At 29.5% G+C, this 23,920-nt stretch overlaps 2 protein-coding genes across 2 annotated transcripts; one reads left to right on the top strand and one right to left on the bottom strand.

The window, feature by feature from the left end:
* The first annotated feature begins 12,291 nt into the window (after positions 1-12,291).
* LOC113849716 lies at positions 12,292-16,530 on the top strand. Its single transcript, XM_027479816.1, has 2 exons — positions 12,292-14,961; positions 16,211-16,530. Exon 1 carries the CDS (start codon positions 12,511-12,513, stop codon positions 14,317-14,319), a length of 1,809 nt encoding a protein of 602 aa, XP_027335617.1. The 5' UTR covers positions 12,292-12,510; the 3' UTR covers positions 14,320-14,961; positions 16,211-16,530.
* A 2,605-nt stretch (positions 16,531-19,135) lies between these two features.
* LOC113851477 (LOB domain-containing protein 19-like) lies at positions 19,136-23,699 on the bottom strand. Its single transcript, XM_027481974.1, has 2 exons — positions 23,397-23,699; positions 19,136-19,475 (listed from the first exon to the last, which is right to left on the bottom strand). The coding sequence occupies exons 1-2, from the start codon at positions 23,697-23,699 to the stop codon at positions 19,143-19,145; spliced, it is 636 nt and encodes a 211-aa protein (XP_027337775.1). The 3' UTR covers positions 19,136-19,142.
* Positions 23,700-23,920: the final 221 nt, after the last annotated feature.

Raw genomic sequence — 23,920 nt, 5'->3', positions numbered from 1 at the left:
ACAATTTGGTTAAGAACAATTTGACGTCCGTGAAGGGCAATTAAAAATTTTTCAAAACAATATATGAACATATTTGGAACTATGGTTAATATGGTAAATTTGTTATAAAGCAATCTAATTTAGAGGGAAATAAAGTGTTGCCTTTTACTTTTATTTTTCATTAATTAATTTATTTTCCTATTTAAAGCTGCAAAGACAGGGTTGGACGGCCAAACCTTTTTGTTGCCGCTGACCTCCTTTTTGTCTTTTTTCTTAAAATGAAAAGATGATGAGTTATATCATGTCCTTCATGTCCCTCTTAATTACCATATAATGCCACTGAAGTGGAATTATTTTCTTCCATCTCTTTTCATTTTTTTTACACTGAAATTTTATTAAATACATTGAATCTGTTAGTTTAGTGATAATTAGGATTAGGATTGATTCCATTCACAAAACTTCATTCAAAGTCTTTGATTTGATCCATATTAGTGGTATTTTGTTCATAGATATCCACTAATTTATATAATAGCATTTGATGGTGGAATCATCATATTATTTTTTTTATTTTCTTTATATATAGTAACCCATTGTTCAAATAAAAACAGTCTAAGAATTCTTGAATTACCTAAAGATTACAAAAGACTAAAAAACAGGACTTTAAACCTTTTACTATTTTTAGGAGAACAATCCTTCAAAACTGTCAAGTTGACAATCACCATTGTTATTTAAGGAGTAGAGAAAAGCAAAATAAAAATAAAAATATTAAATGCATCAATATATGTAAAATGGGAAAATTATCAAATTGGAATTTTCTAGAACGGTTCTTTGGATTTGTAAAAGGATTTAAAGTCTCCTTTTAATCATGTATTCTTTAAATAGCTAAGAAGCATACTACTTTTAGGAAAATTCAGCAATTTTCCTTACACCTAATAAAAAAAAGTTGAAATTAATAATTATTAAAGGTGATTGGTGAAGTTAGTTGTTGTTTTTGGTTTTATATATAAAGGTGGGTATATAAATATTGGAGTTTATGATATCATGAATATGCAAACAATAAATATAATAAAGAAAAGGGAAATGGAAGAGAAGATGAGATCTCTTGATTACATGGTAGAATCTGAAAGCAAAAAGTGGCACGTGACAGTGGGCATTGGTCATTGTAGCAGGTTTATAGCTGCCTTAGTTAGGAAAGACTTTCCTTACCCGTGACTGTGACTGTGAGTGAAAGAGAAAATAATATTTTTTAGAGTAAATAAAAAGCTTATCTTCCCCACAAAGTCATTACTTCCATCAAAATTTTTTAAGTTACGTTTCATCTAATCAAATCTAAATCTTATTATTATAATTTTCCTAAACGTTTCACCTCATTCTTTTCAAATTATAATAACCAAAAAGTTAATGTGAAAAACTGACTAATTATGTACCCATGTTTAATTTTTGGTGGGATCAACTTTCAAACCATTTTAAATGCTTATCATTATAGATGTAAAAGTAAATTACATCTGGATCCCTCTAACTTTGTCTAAACCAATACTTAAATATTTAATAGACATCTTATACCTTCAAAGACAGAACTAGATTAGAAAGAAATAATAAATGTGATAGAAAATAAAGATATTAAAAATAGTGATATTGTTAAAATGTTTATATCTTGGAGTTAAATTGTTTCTTGAAAAATAAGTGTTTTTTATGCTTTTATAACTTTGATATAATAAATATTTGTTAATGAAATTTCTTATTTTTGTGTGGTAAAACTCAGTTCCAAAAAACTCTAATTGACATAAATTAAAATTATATTCTAACAAACAAATTTTCAAGCTACTTCTAGTGAACTATCATGGGGAATGTGAATCCTATTTTGGCACTGCTAAACAAACAATGCTGTCAACCAGTTTTTTGAAGATGGAATCCATTTTGGTAGAGAAAAGTCAAATGTGGTTCTAAATACTATGACTTTAGCTTGAACAATCAAGTGAGAAGAATATGGCAATGCATAGGGTTTTCAAAGAAGAAATATGTTAAAATGAGATTAGGATAAATAATTAAAAACAGTAATTTTTATTTTAAAAATACAAAAGTATATAAATATTATATTTTTAAAGTAAAAATAAACTTTGATTCACAATGAATTGAAGCATGGATGACCCTTAAGACAATACTGTAATTTGAAAATTGTTGTTTGAGTCAATGAAAAGATCATTTTAATTTTCACTTCTACTCAAACCATGCCTTGGTTCAAAGTTATATTAAAAAATATATAATCTGTAATTTTGTTAAACAACTTAGTATTTGTTGGAATTAAAGTTCATCCAACAAAATTTGTGTTATGAGATAAAATTTTTGCGGTTGAGATTAATTAAACATGTACTAAGAAAAAAATTAGCAAATGGAGTTTCAATGTAAATTAACAATCAGGCCCTTATTTTCAATGGAACTTAATTTCCACTCTCTAAACTATGATTTGAGTGATCAATCTGTACAATTCAAACATGCACTGTGAATTCAACAAAATCTTAAAAAATTATAACATGTTTAGTTGAACATTAGCAAAACACATTGTTTTCCTTTGGTCAAAACTCTGACATTTAATAAAGTGCAATAATTTCATTACCAAATACAAACAAATTAAATAGGCTCTTAATTTCATTTGTTACAAAACTAAACTTTAGAAGGCAATACAAATTGTTACAATTGTGAATCTGTTCAAATTCAATTCTTTGTCAACTCAAAATCTACCTCCATTTTTATCACTTAAATTAGTCTTTACTCCATGGTAAGTCATTTTGCTGTCTAATTTACAATTCAAGTTGAATGAAAAATCTTAGTGTATATTTTTTAATTTATTATTTTAAAAAGGTAATTACTTATATTGTATTAATTTTCTAAGAGATATTAAAATTTTTTTTTTCAAATTTTAACTATACCATATTAACATACTATTAATATAGAAACGTGTCATCAAGTTTGTCTTTACTTTGGTCTTGAACCTGCTTTCAACTCTAAGTGGAGAAAGGATGATATTGATTGAACATTTTAATTAAGATTAATTTGATGAGCATTGCCATGTAGACAAGTAATTAGTAGATTTCGTTTTTATCTCATTTTCTGTCTTTCATTTTTAGGTTCAGGCAACAACGTCAAAGGATAGAGTTACGTACCATCTATAAGATATTTCAGTATAATTAAAAGATAAGTAACATAAATGGAATAAATTAAAGTGTAATTTATTTATTTTATAAGATTGGCGTGAGTGTTTTCTTAAAGAAACCTCAATCAATGAGCACATATGCAATTTATGTAATGCTCAAACACGTCTAAAGGAAGAGTAATTAAAGTTGAACAAGTTGTGAATAAATAAGTTCCTTTTTAATGTGAAACCTAACATATATACTAAGGAAACAAATCTTAAAGGCATACTTACTAATATTTTTTTTAATATATTTTGATTTATCAATTTATTAAAATTTAAAAAACATGAATAAAAATATTAAATTAACAGAATACTCACAAAAATTAAACATTTTTAACCAATAATAAAAAAATATATTTAAAAAATATTGTTTCACATATAAAATAAAAGAGTAAAAATGAAATTCATAAATAATAAGTAAATCAATAAATTTAGTAATTTATTTCAATAGAACGATTAATTTTTTTAGTTTGTGTATTTGTTTAATAAAAAATAATATTAGAGTGTATTATTACCCTTATCTGAAAAGAAAAACACCGTTAATTCACCTAAATGTACTTTTGTTTTATTTGGCATAAATATAACTTAGAATAATGAAAACTTAAATAACATTTAAAATTAAACTCTTGTTTAATAAGGATCGTATGCCTTATTTGTTAGTATTATATTTTGGTTTTTACTATTCTTTACGATAAATCGTAGATCAAAATTAACATGCATGTAATTGAAGTATGTTATAACATTCAGAATTTAATTTTAATTTTAAGTGTTCTTAATATAAATTTTAGCAATATAAAAAATTAAAGTCCTAACGTACTAAAAACTGATTATGTTTGGCTTCACAATAATCTATTGCTTAATAAATTGAGAACTGAACATAATTAACCTTCTTATGTGCTTGTCTTTTTAATTGAGTATAGCATCTTTATCTAATCTTTTCTTCAAAATGAATTTCAAACGCAATCATTAAGAAGGGGTTTTCTTAATAAAGAATCCATCCCTTTGCTTTCTTTGAAATCATTGTAAGTGAAATATTGCAAAAAATAAAATAAAAATTGAAAAAATATATTTGTTGATAAAAGAAAAGGTGAAGTAAAATATAAAGTATGGTACAGTGTACATTAAAATGTAAAGGACAAAAGTCCAATGTTAGGGCTTTATTTTCCACGTGTAGGACACCCATAAGAGCAGCTTCGATTTTGGATTCAGCCATAAGCCGTTACACTTGTCCTAGGTTGCTTCACCTTTCAGACACTTGCCACTTAGACTTAGACTAGGTCTATGTCTCTCTCTCTCTCTCTCTCTCTCTCTCTCTCCTCAATCTTGGATAGTGCAGGCCACATGCTGTGTCTTAACCCATCTGGTCAAACCCAACATAATGGGACCTTGTCTTCAACTATTTCAAATCCAAATAGAAAATTTGGTAAAATATTTTTTAATATAATTGATTTTAGTGTAAAGCATATGTACCCTAATGAGTTGATTTAGGTACAATATATCTATCTTTTAAGCCATATGATTTTAATCTCTTAGTTAATGAATAAATAATTTTTTACTAGTTAGAGTAATAATACAATTTCAAGCCAACACAAATTCTTTTAGTAACATTTTTTTTTTCTGTTTAAGAGCGTTGAATCTCATTATAAATCACAATTTAGTTTAAATTATAAATCATAAAATAATTCAATAGCAAGTGTAATACACATGTCTTTTTATTTTTTATTTTTTTATGATATATACATAATTTAATAGTTAAAAAATAAAATTTTATAAATATGAAACATAAGAATATATTATAAAGATAAAAAAGGAATAAAAATTAAGAATTTTGCATGATCATAAAATTAATCAAATATATCCATAATAATACTAAATAATTATGGTCACATATGAGTTCAAGTTCATCTAAAATAATTTGAATGGACACTTAAAGTGCTTTAGTGATGGAGGTAAATTTTTTTTAAAGATGATATTTAAGTATGTAATAAATTTAAAACCATAAATTAAATTGAAACAATATTACGTTAATTTATTTATATGTACGATGGTAATTTATGTTCATTTTACATTTTGAAAAACAAAAGCATGTATGATCGAGTCTAGACACGCCCAATAATAACTTTAGTATTAATATTATACTCATATAAATAGATACCTATATATTGATATAGGAACTTTAATTGAATGTAATATATCAACGTGTTTTTTTTAGTTGAATCAGTGAAACAAAGGAATTTCCTCAATTTATAGTTGTTACACTTGGGTATTTCAAATGCTTTTTCATTGAATAATTGGTGATTTAAGATGAATTGCAGATAGAAAATGATGTAAAAGATTTAGAATTTAAAATTTTGGTGAATTTTTGGGGTGTTAGATTAAGATTTTGAAGAAGAAGAAAAAATTGAATTTAGGATTCAAAATAGTTTAATGGACTGATCATTTCATAGAGAACTTAGAGGAAAAAAATGAAAATTTATTTTTCTTAATGATTTTATTAACTTTATGCAGTCATCAAGATTTGTGCAATATAAATTCCAAAGCGATCATAACAACAAAGTAGTAGAATTCTTAGGTCATATGAGGAGTCACTCACCCAACATTACTAAAACCATTTGGGCATTAAGAAAAATAAAATACAAAGCATTTGGGTATTATTAATATATAAAGCACCATATAGTGTTCTACACGAAACATGATGAGAAAAGAAAATTTGTATAGATTACGCAAGTCAAAAGGGGTTGGTGTTGGTTTGATAGAATCATTTATATAGGGGTAAATTCAACTACTACAATACTAGCAATATCAACCAAACTGTCCCAATCAAAATGGTTGAAAATTAAAGGTAAGCTAAATGTAATAAAATTTAGACAACTTAATAGGTGAAAGCTTAATTAAGAATATATATATATATATATATATATATATATATATATATATATATTTATAGCAATCAATCATCAATAAACTAAACAAATAAAAATACATTAGAATTAGAACAATCCAATCCAATTATCTTTCCCAAGGACAAAAATCCCATTTACCTGATGTTTTGATCAAAGTATTAATATTATTTGTCACATCCAATCTCACCTTAGCAATATGCTTTGGTTTGGACATTGCAAAATAGTGAAAATAGACACAAAGGTGCTTAACAAATGACATTCCAGTTTTTTTTGTTGGTCTTATTTGTTGACTTTGTTACATATACAACCATGAAACATGTTTGCAATATTGCCGTGGAAATTGGAATAAGCAAGAAAGAAGGGCTTCCAATAGCAATTTTTTAATATCATATTAATTTGCGATTTAATTATTCAATTGTAATTAAATAATAGTATAATCAATGATAATTATGTATATGATGTTGTGTATTGTATTAAATAGTAAATTAATATAAATTATTTGAAAACTAAATTAAATTTTAAATTATTGAAAGACGACCATGTTATATATTTTATATAATAAAAAGCCATGTATACAAAAGTCTTTCTGATTTGTTATTGGATTTTTATTTGGTTAAAAATGTATTTAAAATTAAATTTCAAAAATAAAAATAAAAATTAAAATAAGTCCAACTCAAATAATTTTTTATCACCAGACCAACTTAGCTAATTGTTGACCAGTTCTTACTAATTTTAAGATGATTTTCTTTTAATTAAATAGAATGAATACTTGAAGTTCAATCAATCAAATTGATTAGTTAGGTTTGATTTTTAATGTATTGATTCTTAGCCAATGTGTCATTGGAGATTTAGAGTGTCCACAGATTGATACAAGATAATGTAAATTGCAAAACTGAATTAAAAAAATATTAAATTAATTAAAATTGAAAACTACAAAAATTTAAAATTTATATTGAATTAGACCGAATTTCATGTATAATTTTGAAAACTAATATAATCTAAACTAGTTTTTATGTGTACATATGTAATTGTATTTATAAAATTAAATTTTCACTTATACTTATACAATAATAAGTTTAAAAAATAAATTTAATTTAAATATACTAATAATATAAATATTTTTTTCATTATAAACTAATCATAAATTATTATATTGATAAAAATAATTTATTTATATAATAATAATATAAAAATTATATTTATGATGTATTTTAATTAGTTGACAGTACAAAATTTTTTACACTGATAATATGCTAAAATCAAACTCTAAAACATATATTTTAAAAAAAATAGCAGAAAAGATAATGAAATATTTTATTATCTTTTTCTAACTGAATTCAAAATAGAACTATAAACATTATATTATCTAATTCAAGATGTATTTAAAATCAATACAAAACAAATTGCTCTGCATTTTTAATGATCGAAAATTGAATGATTTTGTTATTTAAAATTCGAATCAATCCAACACACAAACTCTTCTATAAAAATTTAATTTCTTTTCAGGCACTATAAAAATTACTATGTTAATTGACATTAGAGCTACCTTTTAAGAAAGGGTTTAAGAGGATAAAACTTTGTCTGTCTCTTGGAGTTGGGTGCAATTGGAGACAGTAGGGGCAATGAGAGGAGAAAGTAGAGATGCCATTAGTACAAAATAAATTAATTTTGATATAAATATATATTAATTTTTATTTGTATAAGTGTCTAATAATTTCACAAAAAAAATTATATGTACAAAATTTTAATTTTAATTGAATAATTTTAAAAATTATATTTAAAATTCGATCTAATCTAATTCAAAATTTACTTTCAAATTAATCAATTTTTAGGTTTTTATTTTTTAGTTTATTCAGCTTGATTTTTATGATTATGTATTGAATTATATCGGTTTACAAGCACTCTTAGTAATATAAAAGTAGGCACAATATTAGTATGTTTTTAAAAATTTTAAAAGTTAATCACTAAATTATTCCATGACAAATGTTAAATGTCAAAATATTATTATTATTATTATTTTAAATATTATCATCAAATTGGTTGAAAATTAATTAGTTATTAAAATTAGTTCTTCAAAAATTTTGTTGTGTCACCACTTTAATTTTTTACAAAAATAAATATAGTGATATTTACATTTTTTAAAGATAATTTAGTAATTATCATTTTTAAACTGTTGACATATATAGTAACACATATAATTTTGTAGGACCAATTCACTTGATAATTTGCTAAATTATCTAAAAGATTAATATATATATATATATATATATATAAATTAGTTTCTATAATTAAAATTTTAAAAGATATTATAAATGTAGAAATAAAAACACCACTTGAAATATTAAGTTTTGCAAAAGAAAAGTAAAGTTTTTCTCTAATTTGGCATTCCTGTTGAACATCTAGAAGCTTTATTTCCACTTATTGTTGGGATAGGCTTTAAAATCAAGTAGTAATGACATGTCAAATATCACTTGACAGCATTCCCATTAAAATGAATTTATCAAAAAGAGGAATCAATTATTCACATTGAAAACATCAGTTGTCATAGGTGTGGTGTGGTATGGCAATTGAAAACTCAACATTTGTTCTTTGAGGGCAGCTAATATTGTAAAGTTTTAAAGGAAAGCTTTAAATGGATTGGCATTTCAACAGTTATGATTAACACTTGTAAATAGAATTTCTTTCAACTTAGAAGACTGCCAAAAGGAATTCAGATGGCAGGTTATTTAGTATTCCATAATTTGGATGGAAAAAATTAATCTATTTTCTTTTAAATAACTAAATAGATTTATGTTTCAAATAAAAGAGAAAATAGAAGAAGAATAAAATTTCAACAGAGAAGAGAGATATTTTACTTAGTTCAGAAGAGAAATAGGAAAAAAAATTTACTATTATATATTTAAGATGGTTAAATATAATCATTAAATTAAGATAATATGTTTAACTTATTTTAAAAAATTCTTCACTTTTGCAGGAGAACTAGAGTTGAATTAGGAAGGATTTTGGTCCCCTGTCTCCTTTTTTTTTCCCTCTAAAATATTAAACCAATCATGAACATTCCTTCCTTCCTTTCCTTTATCACAACAAAATACTATATAATTGAAAATGAGATTTGCTTAAATTTGATTGCAAATTCTCCTAATTTGAAGGAGCCCTTTTGCAAGCTGGAACAACAATCTTTTAGCATTCTCAAGGGTGACAGAAAGATGATAAAAGAAGAACTTAATAGATTGAACATAACTCAGGCTGGTCAGATTTTATTCTTGGTTATTTTTAAGGTCAAAAGCCCGTTGGTGAATGGCCTAAAAGATCATGATCCAAGTCCTACAACATTCATATAGCAATTTCTGGACCTATATTGAATTGCCCTTAACTTTGGAATCAATGAAATGGCAGCCCAATGATGAGATCAGAATATTGAAACACAAATTTGTAAAAAAAATGTAAATCAATCTCTTATCCTCTAATCTAACGTGTATTCTAAATTATGATCTAATTTTAGCTCTTAGTTTTGTTAACTCTGTTCTATGAATGAAAAACCAAACAAACATAATGACGAACACGAGACTTGGTGGTCAAAATGTTAGTGGCACACATGTTGACAATTGTACTCATTAGTTTACACACGTCTCCTTCTGGTATATATCAATGTTTTTAAAATTAGACTTTGATCATTAGAGTCGAATAGAGAGTAATAAAATATAATATATATTATGTATTATATAATATGTTAAGAAATAAATTAACAAAAATTATTAAAAATTTAAATTAATATAGAATATCATATTATATGTTTTATAAGAAATATAATCAATAGTTAAACAACAATAATATATATAAATTTATGTATATGTCTTTATTTATTTGAAAACGATTTTAGAAGAGTGAGCAAACTAGTTATTTTCTTAATTTTCTATAAAAAATTTCTATATCACATTCACACCACATCTATTGCATATAATATATCTTACTTTTTATATTATTCTATTTATTATTACTAGTAATACTATTTATATTTTCAATACTAATATATTTTATGATAATAATAACAATATGATTATATTTTGATAAATTTTATGTTAGTCTAATATAACTTTTTTGAGAGATAATAAGAGGGGAAATTAAGCATGAGGAAGGTTGGTTATAGTTGGAGAGAAGAAAAAAAGAAAGAAAATGGAAATAGACATTAATGGGGGAAGTGAGGTACCTAAAGTAAGTGGAGCTTTCTTGATATAGTAGTAAGTACCCTACATTCAAACCTTCATAGGTTTCTCACTTTTTCCTTTTATGCACATCAACCTCCTCTCTCCTCCGGATTCTAAGTTCACTATTTTCACATTATTTATAACCTAATCAAATTATAAGATTTTTTTTTTGTAATTTTTCTTATAATCTATTTTTAGTGTATTTGACTTAAAACTAAAAATGTTAGTAAATAAATATGAAAATTAAATGATGACATGGGTAGTAAAATAGGTTTTATTACGCATCTATGGGTATATAATTTCAAAATATTAAGTATATTTTATTTAAAAATAAATAAATAATTTTTACATTGTTCCATAAAAGGAATACTGACATGTACACTCACTCACCTATTCCATTTTAATTCCACGTTATACGTCAGACTACGCTGCATAAGTTGGTAGGTTGGTCATAATTATGCTTATGTATATTGATGTAAATATAAATTTATGTGTACGGATGTGATTTTATTTTATTTTTTAAATATTTAAAACTAGATATTTTTCTATTGTGTTTAGTGTGTTTGAATTGGATATTTTAAGTGATTTTTTTAAAATTTATAATTTTATGAGTTTAGATTTATTTTATAAATATATATTAAATTTTTTCAGCTTTAAAAAATTTAATACAATTTTTAATAGATTAAAATTAAAAATGTTTAAAATCTAATAAAATAATAAAAAATCTGATTTTTTTTATTTATCGTGTGTTTAATTTATATTTTTATGTAATTATTGTTAACTTAATAATTTAATTTTGTATATTAGTTAATTTTATTGAATATCATTATAATTTTATGATTTTAGAAAATATAAGTGATTTTATTTCTCAACCCAAATAAAAATATTTAAAACAAATAGAATTTTATTGTTCTATCTAAATAAAATATTTTAAAATTTAATAAAATTTTAAATTATCCTGATTTTTTAATTAACTCATCCAAACATTAAATTTGGGATTTTACACATTTTATGAACGTGTTTTTATTATTTTAAACTAGTACTTTAAAGATATTTCGGATTTATTTATTTATTTTTCTTGGTATACATTATCCTCCAACCATAATAATGACACAATGTTTTTAATGGCTATTTTTTATCTGTCATGTTTTTCTAAAAATAAAAATAAGATTTTTTAAAAATTTACAAAATTAATTATGAGAAGAGAAATATCTTGGGTATAAAAGATTTACTCATGCTAGAACCAAGTTAATTGATGTGTATCAAACTCTAACTCAAAAGACTAACCATTGTTACAAAAATCAAGGGTTAAATGAATAGCTCTTAACATTAAAGACTGATATAACTAATGATTGTCAAATTGACTAAATCTTTTTGTTATAATTATAGAAATTAGAATCATAAACAATTTTAGTTTGAATGATTAATTTAATATTTTACCTTATCATTCCTTTTTAAAAATAAAAATACACTTTTCATTATTATACAAATATTACGTAGATTTTCTAATGAACATTAAATAATATTTTTAGAGTATTAGTTAAAAAATAAAAAATATTCATATGATTTTTATTTTTTAACGAATAATAACACACATTTTAACACATTATTTATATTGATTAAATTTTTAAATGAAAATATTATTTATGTAATTTTATAATTTTAAATAAATTTTAATCAATATTTTTATTAACTAATATTTTTAATGTAGCGATTAACAAGACCCAACTTTTATTAAGTAATTTGACTTTTTTTTATTGTACTAAAGAGTAAATAATAAGTTTCATAAAAAAAGAGAGTAAATAATAACAAATTATTATTATGTATATACAAAATTCAATATATTAGTATTATAAAATATTACAATATTGAATAGAAAAATAAAATTTTTCTGATTATCTCTAAACAAGTTAAAAGATGGAGGCAAATAAAAAAACTTGCACAACAAAAACATTTACAGGGGTAAAAGAAGAGTGAGGTTAGAAAGAGGAAAGTGACAAGAGAGAAAAACAAAGAAGAGAAAGGGGTTTGAGGAGGGGTTGATGCGTCCCTCCGCGAAGCCAAAAAATGTCAGAAAGATAGAGAGAGAGAGAGAGAGACTTGACATTCACAAACACAAAACCTTAGCTTAGCAACAGAGAGAGAGAGAGAGAGAGTAGATAGAGAGAAGTGACAGTGCTCACTTTCCCATTCTCTTCTGAATCGTGGGAGAGGCAAAGTTGAATCGAAGATGAATTCGAACAAACGTGAAGAAGACGATCTCTTTCTACCGCACGATTTGGACCCACCAAACCAGATCCTCCCAACGCCAGACCCATCATTCTCACTCCTATTCCCAACCTCATCCTCCGACTCACCACCGAGTCACTCCTCAACCGACTCACCCAAACCCCTCCAAATCAGCCCCCAACCCCACATCTCCTCCCAATTCTACACCTTCAACCCAGACTCCCACTCCCTCATGATCCGCTGCCTCCTCCACCGCCGCCTCGCTACCCCCGCCGAGATCCGCGCCGCCACTCCCCGCTCCGTCCTCAAATCATGGCGCAACGTTTGGAAAGATCGCAACGAGGAAACCGCTTATCTCACCGCCTGGAAACGCATCCAGGACAAGCTCGCCGTTCACCTCGACCCAAACGGCAACCATTTTCTCTGTTTCAAGAACAACACGCAGCAATTCGTCTCTCACATTAACCAGTGGCAGGACATTGTCATGAGCTTCCATGGCGACACCGATTTGAAGCACTTAGGGCTCAAGGAGACGGTCGAACGGATTAAGCAGGTCTGGACTGTTGGTGCTAAGTTTTATGGAATTCCTGAGAGTTATATTAGGGTTTGTGTCGCTGCTTGCCCTGTGTGCTCCGCCGCCGCGTCGGGATCGGCCGCGGCCGCGCGGAGCAAGCGGCGGAGGTTCGAGTATACTGAGAGTTTTGATGTGCCTGCTAAGGAGGTTCCTAGTAGGCTTCAGCAGCTTGCTGCGAAGCATAAGGTTGTGTTGTGTATTAGGCAGAAGTATATTAGGTATAAGCCTTTTATGGCTGAGGTTAAGGATTATGCTTGTCATAGGGCGGGTGAGCCTGCTGCTAAGAAGAGTAAGATTTTGAAGAGGGAGCCTTATGCTTCCAAGAGGTGTGGATGTGGGTTTAGGATCAGGGCAATTGTGCCGATTGCTAATTACAATGAGAAGGATAAGAGTTTTGTGTATCAGGAGGAGGGGGTGGCGGTTTTTAAGTTGTACGCGGTGCATTCGGGGCATGAGCCGGGGCCCTTGGATGGGAATGCGAGGATTATGCACAGGGTTGTTGGGCATAAGGGGAGCTATTTGATGGATCAGGAGACGGTGTATGGGGTGAGTGAGGAGATGGAGAATGAGGGGTTTGGGTTGATGGGGAAGGAAGATGGGGATTTGCAGTTCTCGGTTTTGCAGCAGGTCCAGGAATTGAGGGCTGAGGTTGGGATGTTGGAAGGGAGGGTTTCAAAGATTCCCAGGGAGTTGTTGGGTTCTGTTTCGCGCGAGTTATTTGATATTGTGAATAAGATTAGGAGTATAGGGGAAGAGGGTTTGAAGCCGGTTGAGTTGATTTCCGATAAGTCGCATGCGGATGATGTCTTGGTTGGGGATAATGATCTGGCGAACTGGAGTAATCACCATGATAGGATTTATGGGGATGGCAAGGACACGGAGCTGATTGAGGATGACGAAGATAGTTTTGGCCGCACTCTAGGGGAGGTTGTTTCTTGGGGCGATCATATCAGGACGGAGTGCAGAAGTCAGAAAGATCTGATAAGCGACTCATGCAAGCCTGAAAAGTGGTTGAAATGCAGCGACTTTGATGAGAAAAGCATCCTTGTTTGCGAGGATACTAAACTAACCAAGCCCATCAGACATGACGAGGCTATAGTTTCAGATGTAGGTCTTGGCTGTATACAGGTTGATAGTTTCTACCAAGACAATCCTAAATGGTATGATTCTCCCTGTGCTTTGGATGCTGGTGCTGATTGTGGAGATAGTGGATTTCGTCATGGAGAGATTTTATAGTGCCATGAACATTGAAGTTAATCCACTCTAACTTAGAGGTCTAAATCCATTGTGCCTATTTACCCCTTCCAACAAGTAGAAGTGGGATTGTACATTTATGTATACAGAAGATTGGAGCCGCTCACATGCCGTTTAGGTGTATTTATTACTTGTGGTTCTGTAAAGTATAACCAGCTATGCTTCTTGCACATAACTTCGTTATGAGTATGACTATATCTGTTAACCTTGTTCTCGGCCTTCAGATTTTTTTTATCTTGGTCCTTCTTATAATGCACATCAGTGTTTTCAGTAATCTCTTTTTGAACTTAGAGATTTTTGTATGTATTATCAGGAACTACTGGTGATTTATTGAGCTATTGTGTGTTTGAAATTGTATCTATGATGTGTATGTGCTGTACTCCCTATCCGTGTGCTTCACTTCTTTTTATATGTAGTCATTTCTTATAAGCAAAAGTTCTTTTGGCTTCTGGTTCGATTTGAAGATTATCAATTTTTATTCCATAGGGGTGAGCCAACCCAATATATCATCAGTAGCTCAGTCCCATTGCTTTATTCACCTTGGCACACTTCTCGGCATTCGGCAATCTCTTTCATACTGAACGGAAGATTGAAGGTTTTTGGTGCCATCTCATATGCCTTCAGGTATAGCCAATTTCCCTGTTCTGTAACTTTAAAATTATGGTGCTTATGGATTCTTGTGATCCCCTTCCCGTATTTCTTACTGTGGCTCTAGTTAAAAAATGCTATTGAAGTATATACCTTATACATGATTGGCTAAAAGAAATAAAAAATGGTTTTTAGAAATTCCATTTATTCTGTATTATCTAATCTTTACTTTGACCATGAGCTTACATGGTCTCCTTGGGTGGGAAAAGATATCAATATTCTTTGGTAGGGTAAACGGGTATCATATTTGAAAATGTGTTTTGCTACAAATCTGAATCCATCTCTTTCATGATTTCTATTCAACTGATAATTTTAATGAATCTGTTAATGTACTATGAACCTATGATGATGCGCATTTAGTATACATCTGTGCCTTCACCATATAGGCATTCTATGAATTAACCTTAGATTATGGATGGAGTTCCAATAGTTAGTGCTGAGTTTTCCACTTTTGCAATTGAGTTAATATTTAGGAGTTGGACTACTTGTTGAATAAATATTTGCAAGACTTTGGTTTCCTTATATGTTGCACCATCCCATCTGAAGAGAAGAGGCTTTTGTAAATCCAGTTAGATCCCTAACATTGTTTGATAGTTCAGTGAAGAACACTGTTTTTTAGTGTCCAAATATGATTGCATTGTTGTATCTTATCCGTATGAAAATGTTTCAGTTGTATTTACACGCCTTGTTGGAAGTCCAATCGATGCTCTAGTCTCTTTGTGTGGAAGGGAAGATGTGGGTAGCATCTTTTTCATTAACTAATTTCGTGGTAAAAAATGAGGTCATGGTTTGCTGTCTAATATTATTCTATGAAACTTGTCCTGTTCATTATATGTATTTTTTGAAATATTTCTCTTTTATATACTCCTTAACTTAATTAGGATCTTTCCTTTTCGGATTAATGTATTACTTCTGGCTGCCATCTTATGTTTGGGGAAAAACAAAGTTAGGTCTTTTAGGATTCATTGTACTAAGGTTACAATTCCTCTGCTCCAAATCTTATCTTAGATTGTTGTCTTAATTGGCCTTCTTGCATTTTAAATTTACCTGACTATAATGCCACTCGTTGAGGTCTGCATCCTTTAGTTCCTTTTGTAACATGCTTACAAGTTAAATAAAGATGACCTTTCGTTTTTTGTTTTATTGCTGTAGTTATTACCTTTTTTAGTGCCTAATTATAATTTTACATCTGTCTTTCATAAATATGTTCCCATTGTCTCTGAAGGCAACTGATCTGGAGAAAGATGCCGGACACTGCAAGGACCAAAAAGATCACTGTATAGACTTAAATTAGGTATGGTTCCATATATAGATAATGAGCTTGCAGTTTTGAATTGACAGTGCATCATAGAATTGCGCCTTATTTTTATTGTGTTTATATTCATTACAGTGGGGTAGACTGTAGACATGGTCCATTTTTAAGTCTTGAATCTCAATGAAAGTACATCTCTCTTGCATACTTATAATCTTTATGAAATTTGATCACATTATTTGTGGCTTTAACTTTTTTTTTTTATTCTTCTCAAACTTAATTATGCTTTAACATTTCATCATGTTGAGTCAAGAATAAAAGGATTTCGATTTGATTTGCTCCAACATGCCAAGGTGAACTACGGATATTCTGTAGCTTTCGACTATTAAAATATAACAGCATATGTTGTCTAATGTCTTCGAACTATGGACTTCATATTTTGAGGTGTTTTCATAATTTATACATATTTAGAGAGCAGTATTTGGAATTTCAGATAAGTATAGAAGAATATATTGCTTTTATAACATTTTTAATCTTTATGAAATTTGATCATATTCTTCATTTGTGGCTTTAACTTTCCTTTGGTTCTTCTCAATATTTATAATAGTAATTATGGTCTAAGATTTCATCGCATAATTGAGTCAAAAATCAAAAGAAATTTGATGTGATTTTACCCTAGTATGCCATGTGCTCTGGAATATTCTGCAACTTACAACTGTTAGAACATAATGGCATATGTCTACCATCAATCGATTCCAAAGTTTTGAGGTGTTATCATAAGTTATAAAATATAGAAAACACATTTTTGAATTATACATAAGCATATGAAAATGTATTGTTTTCACTTGTTTTACCAAGAATAGTGCAAGAGACTGTATCAGTTGATCCGTGTGTACCCTCTGATAACCTCTGATAGTTTTAAACATCACAAAACATGAAAATACCATCAGTAACACGCTTTGATGGCTGGGAACAAACAGATGCAGCCATGCTTTGACAAACAGTCACACCCTTGGTTTCCTGTTTGTCATATAATTCTGTGATAGATCCATAACTTTGATTTTGTACCTGCTTTGACAAGAATGAAAGAACATAAGACCTGAGAGGGAAAGTTGGTTCTTTTCTCTTTGCTTTGTTCTATTGGGATTAGGGAACTGTTCATCTTTGGCCCTTGGCTGTTTTGTTCTCTTTGCCAGTGTTCTGATTTTTCTCGTTTTTTTTTCTCTTCTGTGTATGTTATGTTCTATTACAGAAGACTGTGAAGGCATGAGGACATGGATCTCAGTTATATGACTAGTGTCTATCTCTTACGAGTCTCATGAGCAACTGCTCAAATTTGAAATTGGTATTTCGTTTAGGAATATGAGAGTTATTTGCTAATAACCTTAAATGACCATCTTATGTTGAATACATGTGTTATGATGGTACAAAATTATATATTCATACTTTTTCTTTTGCCTACAATATCTTTAGATACTTTATTCGATATGATACGATACTAGAGTGTTAAAAAACTATACACAATGCTAACAAGGAGTCTCCAAGTTATTTTTGTCATAATAAATCTCTTTCATAGTAACTTATTTGTTCTAAATTTCACTGAATTTCAGTTGTTAATCATGGATGATATTTATGAACTTCGTCTCTAATATTCTCAAACAGAACTGCAGACTATTTTGCATTTCTGTGGGATCAGTGTTTAAGGACTATGATTTGCTGCAGTTCCAAATAAAAAGACACTGGTTTGGTGTATAGTTTTTAGCTGTTGATTATAATGCTCGGTATTTCTTGTGTCAATATTTATGTCTTACCTTTAACATTGTTGGGTAAAAAGTGAGGGCATTCCGGCATTGTGGCAAAACATTTATTGCAGCGGTTTAGAAATAAATTGTTGCTGGAGATTGCATCAAGCTGAGTTTCTTTTTACTTGGACGTAGTACACTGAATTTTTAGAAGTTTGTGATGAATTTGTAATAGCAGCAGACACGATCAGAAAGATGCGTGAAACTGAGTACTGTTGCTTCAGTATCTTTCATGGAATATTTCAGCTTTGGGTGGGTGGAGAATTAAGATTCTCTGGTCACATGGATTCTTCAAGAAATATTTGATTATTTTTGTTTCATTATTATCATCTAGCCTGTGGTTTGATGTGTTCATGATTTGCAACGGACTCTTGGTCACTCACCAATGGGATGGCTACTATCAGTCCAAAATTTGACTACTTGTAATCATATGTCGTTGACTGAATTGGGCTTTTAACAATCCGCGCTTTAAGATGTTTCATATGAACTTCAAAGCACTTTCTGTTGCTTTTATATTTCACTCCTTGGCCCACGCTTTCTCCATAAAGCAATGATTGCCATCAAAAGATGATAGTTGTATTTTAAGCTCGTTTCAAAATTTTAAGTCACGAGGTGGTGTTTTTGCTCATAAATTTAGCTGTCGTTTTGTGGCCAGGGATATTGTTTCATAAGGATGTCCAAAGTTTTGGTTTCGTAGCAAGTGCTCACGAGATTCTAACTACTGCAGGAAAACAATTTCTCGCGTTCATATGGTTAATTAAGGTCTCGATTTATAAACTATTACTAGCTTGAGACTCATGCTCACATTGATGGTACCTTATAATTGAAACGGATTCAACATTGCACGGTCGTTTGTAAGCATTCTATTTTGCTTTTACTACTTTAAGCGTAGTATATTTTTAATTAACAAGAAAGTAACGTAGTGGAAAATTTCTTAGCGAAAGGAAGAGGGAGTAGCCACTGGTCTTGTTACATGGTTCTTCATGTTTGAAAAATACTCTTCCACTAGTACAGTAAGCAACACTCTTAGCAAATTAAGCAAAGTTATAACTTCCTTAGCCATGATTAAGAAAAGCATTAGGATACAAGTACAAGATAAAACCTCAGTGAGGGTTGGATGGCTGGAATCTCACTCCGGGCAAGTATCTAGACACAAATTCTCGAGCCAAAGCTTGGAGTTCCCCATCCTCCAGTTGTTGTTCTGATGGATTGAAAAAGCTGCTTAATTCTAGTGATGTTGAATGTTGTTGAAGAGAATCAAAGTGCATAGAGACACTTTGCATGTCAGCACTTGATGGCAAGTGATCTGAAGAGGAATGGAGACTCGTTGGTGAAGAGCTTTGAGGGAGTGTAAGAGGAGCTACTGTGACTGGCAACCGTTGCATTGTGGCAAGACGGGCCTGGACATAGGTTAGCTCAGCCTGCAAGTTCATGACCTGCACCAGTCAAATCAAGATTTAACGTGGTTGGAAATTCAATAAAATCATGTTAAACGACTTTAATGTAAAAACTATTATTTGTAACGTTGAAATGAATAAATGTTGAGTAAATTTGACGTTAATCAAACGCACTTAATTACGACCAATATAATAATCACGATCTGACAAATCATTTTGTGTTTTACCAGGTTATGACATCTAAAATATCTCAAGTGTTGCATGTTTCATATTTGTGCCTGTAATAGTTAGGAAACACTGGAGTATTGACAAGATAAATCTTGGGGTCAAAATGAGAGTGCTTATCATGATATCATTATCCGAAACCATCAAATTCCAAATGAATGATATACACACTAACCATATCAATATATGTGGATATAATTGCCTAGTAGGTTCTGAAAATTCTCACTAATTCAACAAGTGAGTTGTTCAAATGTTTTTATTTTATTTTCCTTTTTATCTTTTGCCCATATGTCAAGTGGGCATTCGATAAGTTTGTGAAAATAGAGTATAGACATAGCAGTATGTTACTCTTTTTTCACTAAACTTTTTGTTCCTCTCATCTGTTCCGATTGTATTATGTGAAAAGGAAATGGAAATCTAACCCATTGTAACAATCCATATCAGTTGCATGTCAAACTAAATTATTTATACATCATCGCAACAATTACTATATGTATATATATGTAAGGATGCTAATAGTATCTGATAACTTAATAGTTCTGTAGCAAAATTAATATTGCAAATATTCTGAACAAGGACAATTAACTGAATAAAAAGAGATTTTAGCCAATCATAAATCAGACCGAAAGTAAAAGTGTCAGAGATATACAGATAGAGATTGTGGCTACTTACCTGCATCATGTGCCCAACATTTTAATACATTTTAACATACTCCAAATCATACATGCATGTGAAGAATATTCTTAATTATTTAGTGTTAAAAAGAAAACTTAAAACTATAATATTTTATTTTGGCTATTACATTCTGCTTTGAGAAGATAAAATCGATCTTATCCAAACAACTTTTCCTTTCTATCTTTTAGGCTACAGAATCTAGAAGGGATTACTTAATTGGTATTTGGTAACTAATCACATAGATAATGGAATTCTGCCTAATTAAAGTTAAGGAATCCATTGGTGATATCTGCCCAATAATGGCCACGAAATGGAAAAAACCATTATAATGTTAGTGTGCAGCGTGCAAGTGTTAAATTACTATTTTCTCTTGGGTTAAATCACAGGCTTCATGGATGAACATGTAGAGGGTTCTGCCACTCAATTATTGAACCTTAGAATTTATATTATACTTAATGCATCTCAAATATAAGGAAGAGGTTGTTGCAATTGAATCAATTGCATAAGATTGTGAAACTTTATGTAGCATCAATAATAATCTTAATATAGCCCATAGACTTGTCAAAGGAAAATTAGAAAGTGGTAGGTTTTTCCCAGCTACATCTTATATGCACTTATAAATAAATACGAATAAAATTGATTGTTAAAAATTAGAAACATCCATTTGAAATAAACATTAAGAACATGCATTTTTAAATAAACATTTAAATTATTTTTACTTTAACCCACATAAATATAAACGTTTATATGGCAGGAATTAATCCACTTAAAACCAAGTTTAAGTTTTCTCTTAAACAGTTTAATAATGTTATTAAATATTAAATTTCATTAATTTAACTATTATACGATTAGTTTGAAATTTTTATTAGTTATATTAATTTTATAATTTTTTAAAAAACTAATCGATACTTCATTAATTAACTTCATTTTGACGTATTATAAATAAATAAATATTAATTATGATATTATACATCTATGAATGTTTACTTTATATACACACAAATAAACATTTTCTTTTATAATATACTCTTATTTTTAGAACATTTTCATTTTGTCCTAGTATAAACGTGTGTCATGTAAATCCTCCCAAAACATTATAAAGTTCGTTTGGTGTGTGTGGTTTTTTTCTTATTATAACGTGTGAACTATAAATAAAGGCTTGATTTTTTAACGTTTTCCTTTGTAAACGGTCAAAATGTTAAGTCGGCGATTAAACCTCTACTACTCAATGTTCATTGTATTGCAAATCTATTAACATCACCAAATTTTAAGCACAAAATTAGATTTTAATTATAGTTAAATTTCACCTCTAAAGTGTAGAAACACACTTTAATGAATAAATTTTAATATAATTATTAATTAAAAAATTAACGATAAATATAAAAAATATAAAAAATTGAGGATAAGAATTAATAATAGTAAAATTTTATTTAATGCAATAAATATTTTTTCATAAAAATTTTTTATCTATAAATTTTTTAATTCTAAATTCAGCCTACGTGCACACTGACATTTTCCTAACAAATCAAATATAAAGGGACTATTTATATTCACGTGAAGGAACATCTAGATTATTTTTAGGTAGATAATTTAATATGCTGTGAGTACTACTAATTGGCTATTTGCTAATATATAAATGTGTACCGTAAACTATGAGTAGCAAAGAGATTAAAAGTCAATACTAAAAATATTTGAATATTTCTCGAGCTGCTAATTGCGTTGCTTGGTAGCGCCGGCAAGCAACAAACAAGCCTCCGTAGTCAGCTACACCCAGTTGGCGGCTGCCACCACCACCACCCCCCTTTTCTCTCTTTTAAAAAATTGATGGTTAACATGAATTTCACAAAGTTTTATTCATTGATAAACCTAATTTTCACAACACATTGATTTCAGGTACCCAAATTTTTATGCTAAATCTAATCATGTAGACTTTTGGGGTAGGTTTTTTTTTATACCATAGTAACATGGTAGTATTAATTAGCTAGAGTATACAGCATACTTGATACTATGCATATGTGACTTTATACCTTGAAATTACAAAACCTACCTACATTGATAGGGGGCATCTAATTAAGTAGTGTATGGTTTCCATAGAAAAAATTGCCTAAAGCTAACAAACGTGTCAAAGGAAATAGTACATTGTACATACTATAATAATATCCTAAATGGTAAGATCTTGACCTACGAAGAATGCAAAACAGTGATACTTGTCAAGCGACTACACTAGAGATGGAGTACAGGTGCAGAACTTCACACCCAGGCGCATGTTAGCATGATTACTATTAGTGTTTAACCTTTTGCTTAATGAGAAATGTATTTTTAACCACTAATTGAGATATCAAAGGTGTATTTTTTGCAAGTGAGATATATTTTTTAAATGCATTTATATAAAATAAATAACTATTAGATTAGATATAAAATTAACGATATATGATTCTAGGCAAAGGTGTTAATTTTGAATGGTTAAAATAACATGACTCAACATTAATTAATCACTATCTTCCATCTTACTCCAGTTTTTTTTACTCAGAGAATCCAAACTCAATGGATCAGTAGTGAATAATTATTCTGACTACATATTCAGTGTATATGAAGTCATGACTCAAGAATAAGCAAGTTAGCACTCGTATTCCCACATTCACTTTGTTACCTATTGAAGATTTATTGTTAAAAACAAATGCAAGGCAACAATAATAAATAGAATGATTCAGAGCTATAAAGAGGGTGCAATAAGGGATAATATTAGTTTGCACTTATTCTTTTTGTGCAGCAATTCTCTTAACTTCCCAACGTTTGATATGCATATTTGGTAATAATTTTTTATCAACCTTTGAAAAATTAAAATAATAATATTTTAGAATTAGTATTTCTCAAACAAGCATTATCTAATATCTTCTAAGAAATGCAAACAAAACCCAGACCTCCAAGGGAAGAGAAACAAGAGATACATTTGTGCACCCATTTCATAATCTTTGGTTACCAATTAAAAAGCAAAGAAAGGGAAGGATGAAACAAAGGGATCAATCATATTACAATGAAGAAGGGAAAATTAATTGATACCTGTTGTTGAAGAGCAAAGAGGTGGCCAACACAACCATAAACGGGGTCTCTAGCCCTAGCAAGAGCCTCATAGCAAAGAGTAACAACAGCATCAAGACGCTTGTGAACTGGGATGCGCATGAGTAGCTTAGAGGCATTGCTAGCACCAAACACCTTATGCACCGCAGCAAAATGAGCCGTTCCTTGGTCTGAGTCAAAGTAAGGTGCAAATATGCAACCCTTCACACACTTTCTCCTCAGAAACTTACAAGCACCACAAGGCCCACTTCTCTCACCTCCACCAATCTTACCCCCACAATCCATCCTCTCTCTCTCTCTCTCTCTCTCTAAACTCTTCAATATGATCTGCTGCCAAAGCTTGGCCTAATAATCTTTTTCTTGCTCAAGGTTGAACCAAAATTTTATGTGGGTCACCGAGAAAGAGCTATATAGATGAGAGGATTGTTTGTTACTTGTTAACTTGATTTTGATTTGATGTGAAGAGAATAATAAGTGAATGCTTTTGGTGGTGGGTCACTCACTTG

This window comes from Abrus precatorius, unplaced genomic scaffold, assembly GCF_003935025.1.
Source record: "Abrus precatorius isolate BTA unplaced genomic scaffold, Abrus_2018 Scaffold9, whole genome shotgun sequence".
In the NCBI taxonomy this organism is placed as follows: Eukaryota; Viridiplantae; Streptophyta; class Magnoliopsida; order Fabales; family Fabaceae; genus Abrus; species Abrus precatorius.
The sequence above is the reverse complement of the archived record's forward strand: the minus strand, read 5'-3'. Positions and strand labels throughout refer to the sequence as shown.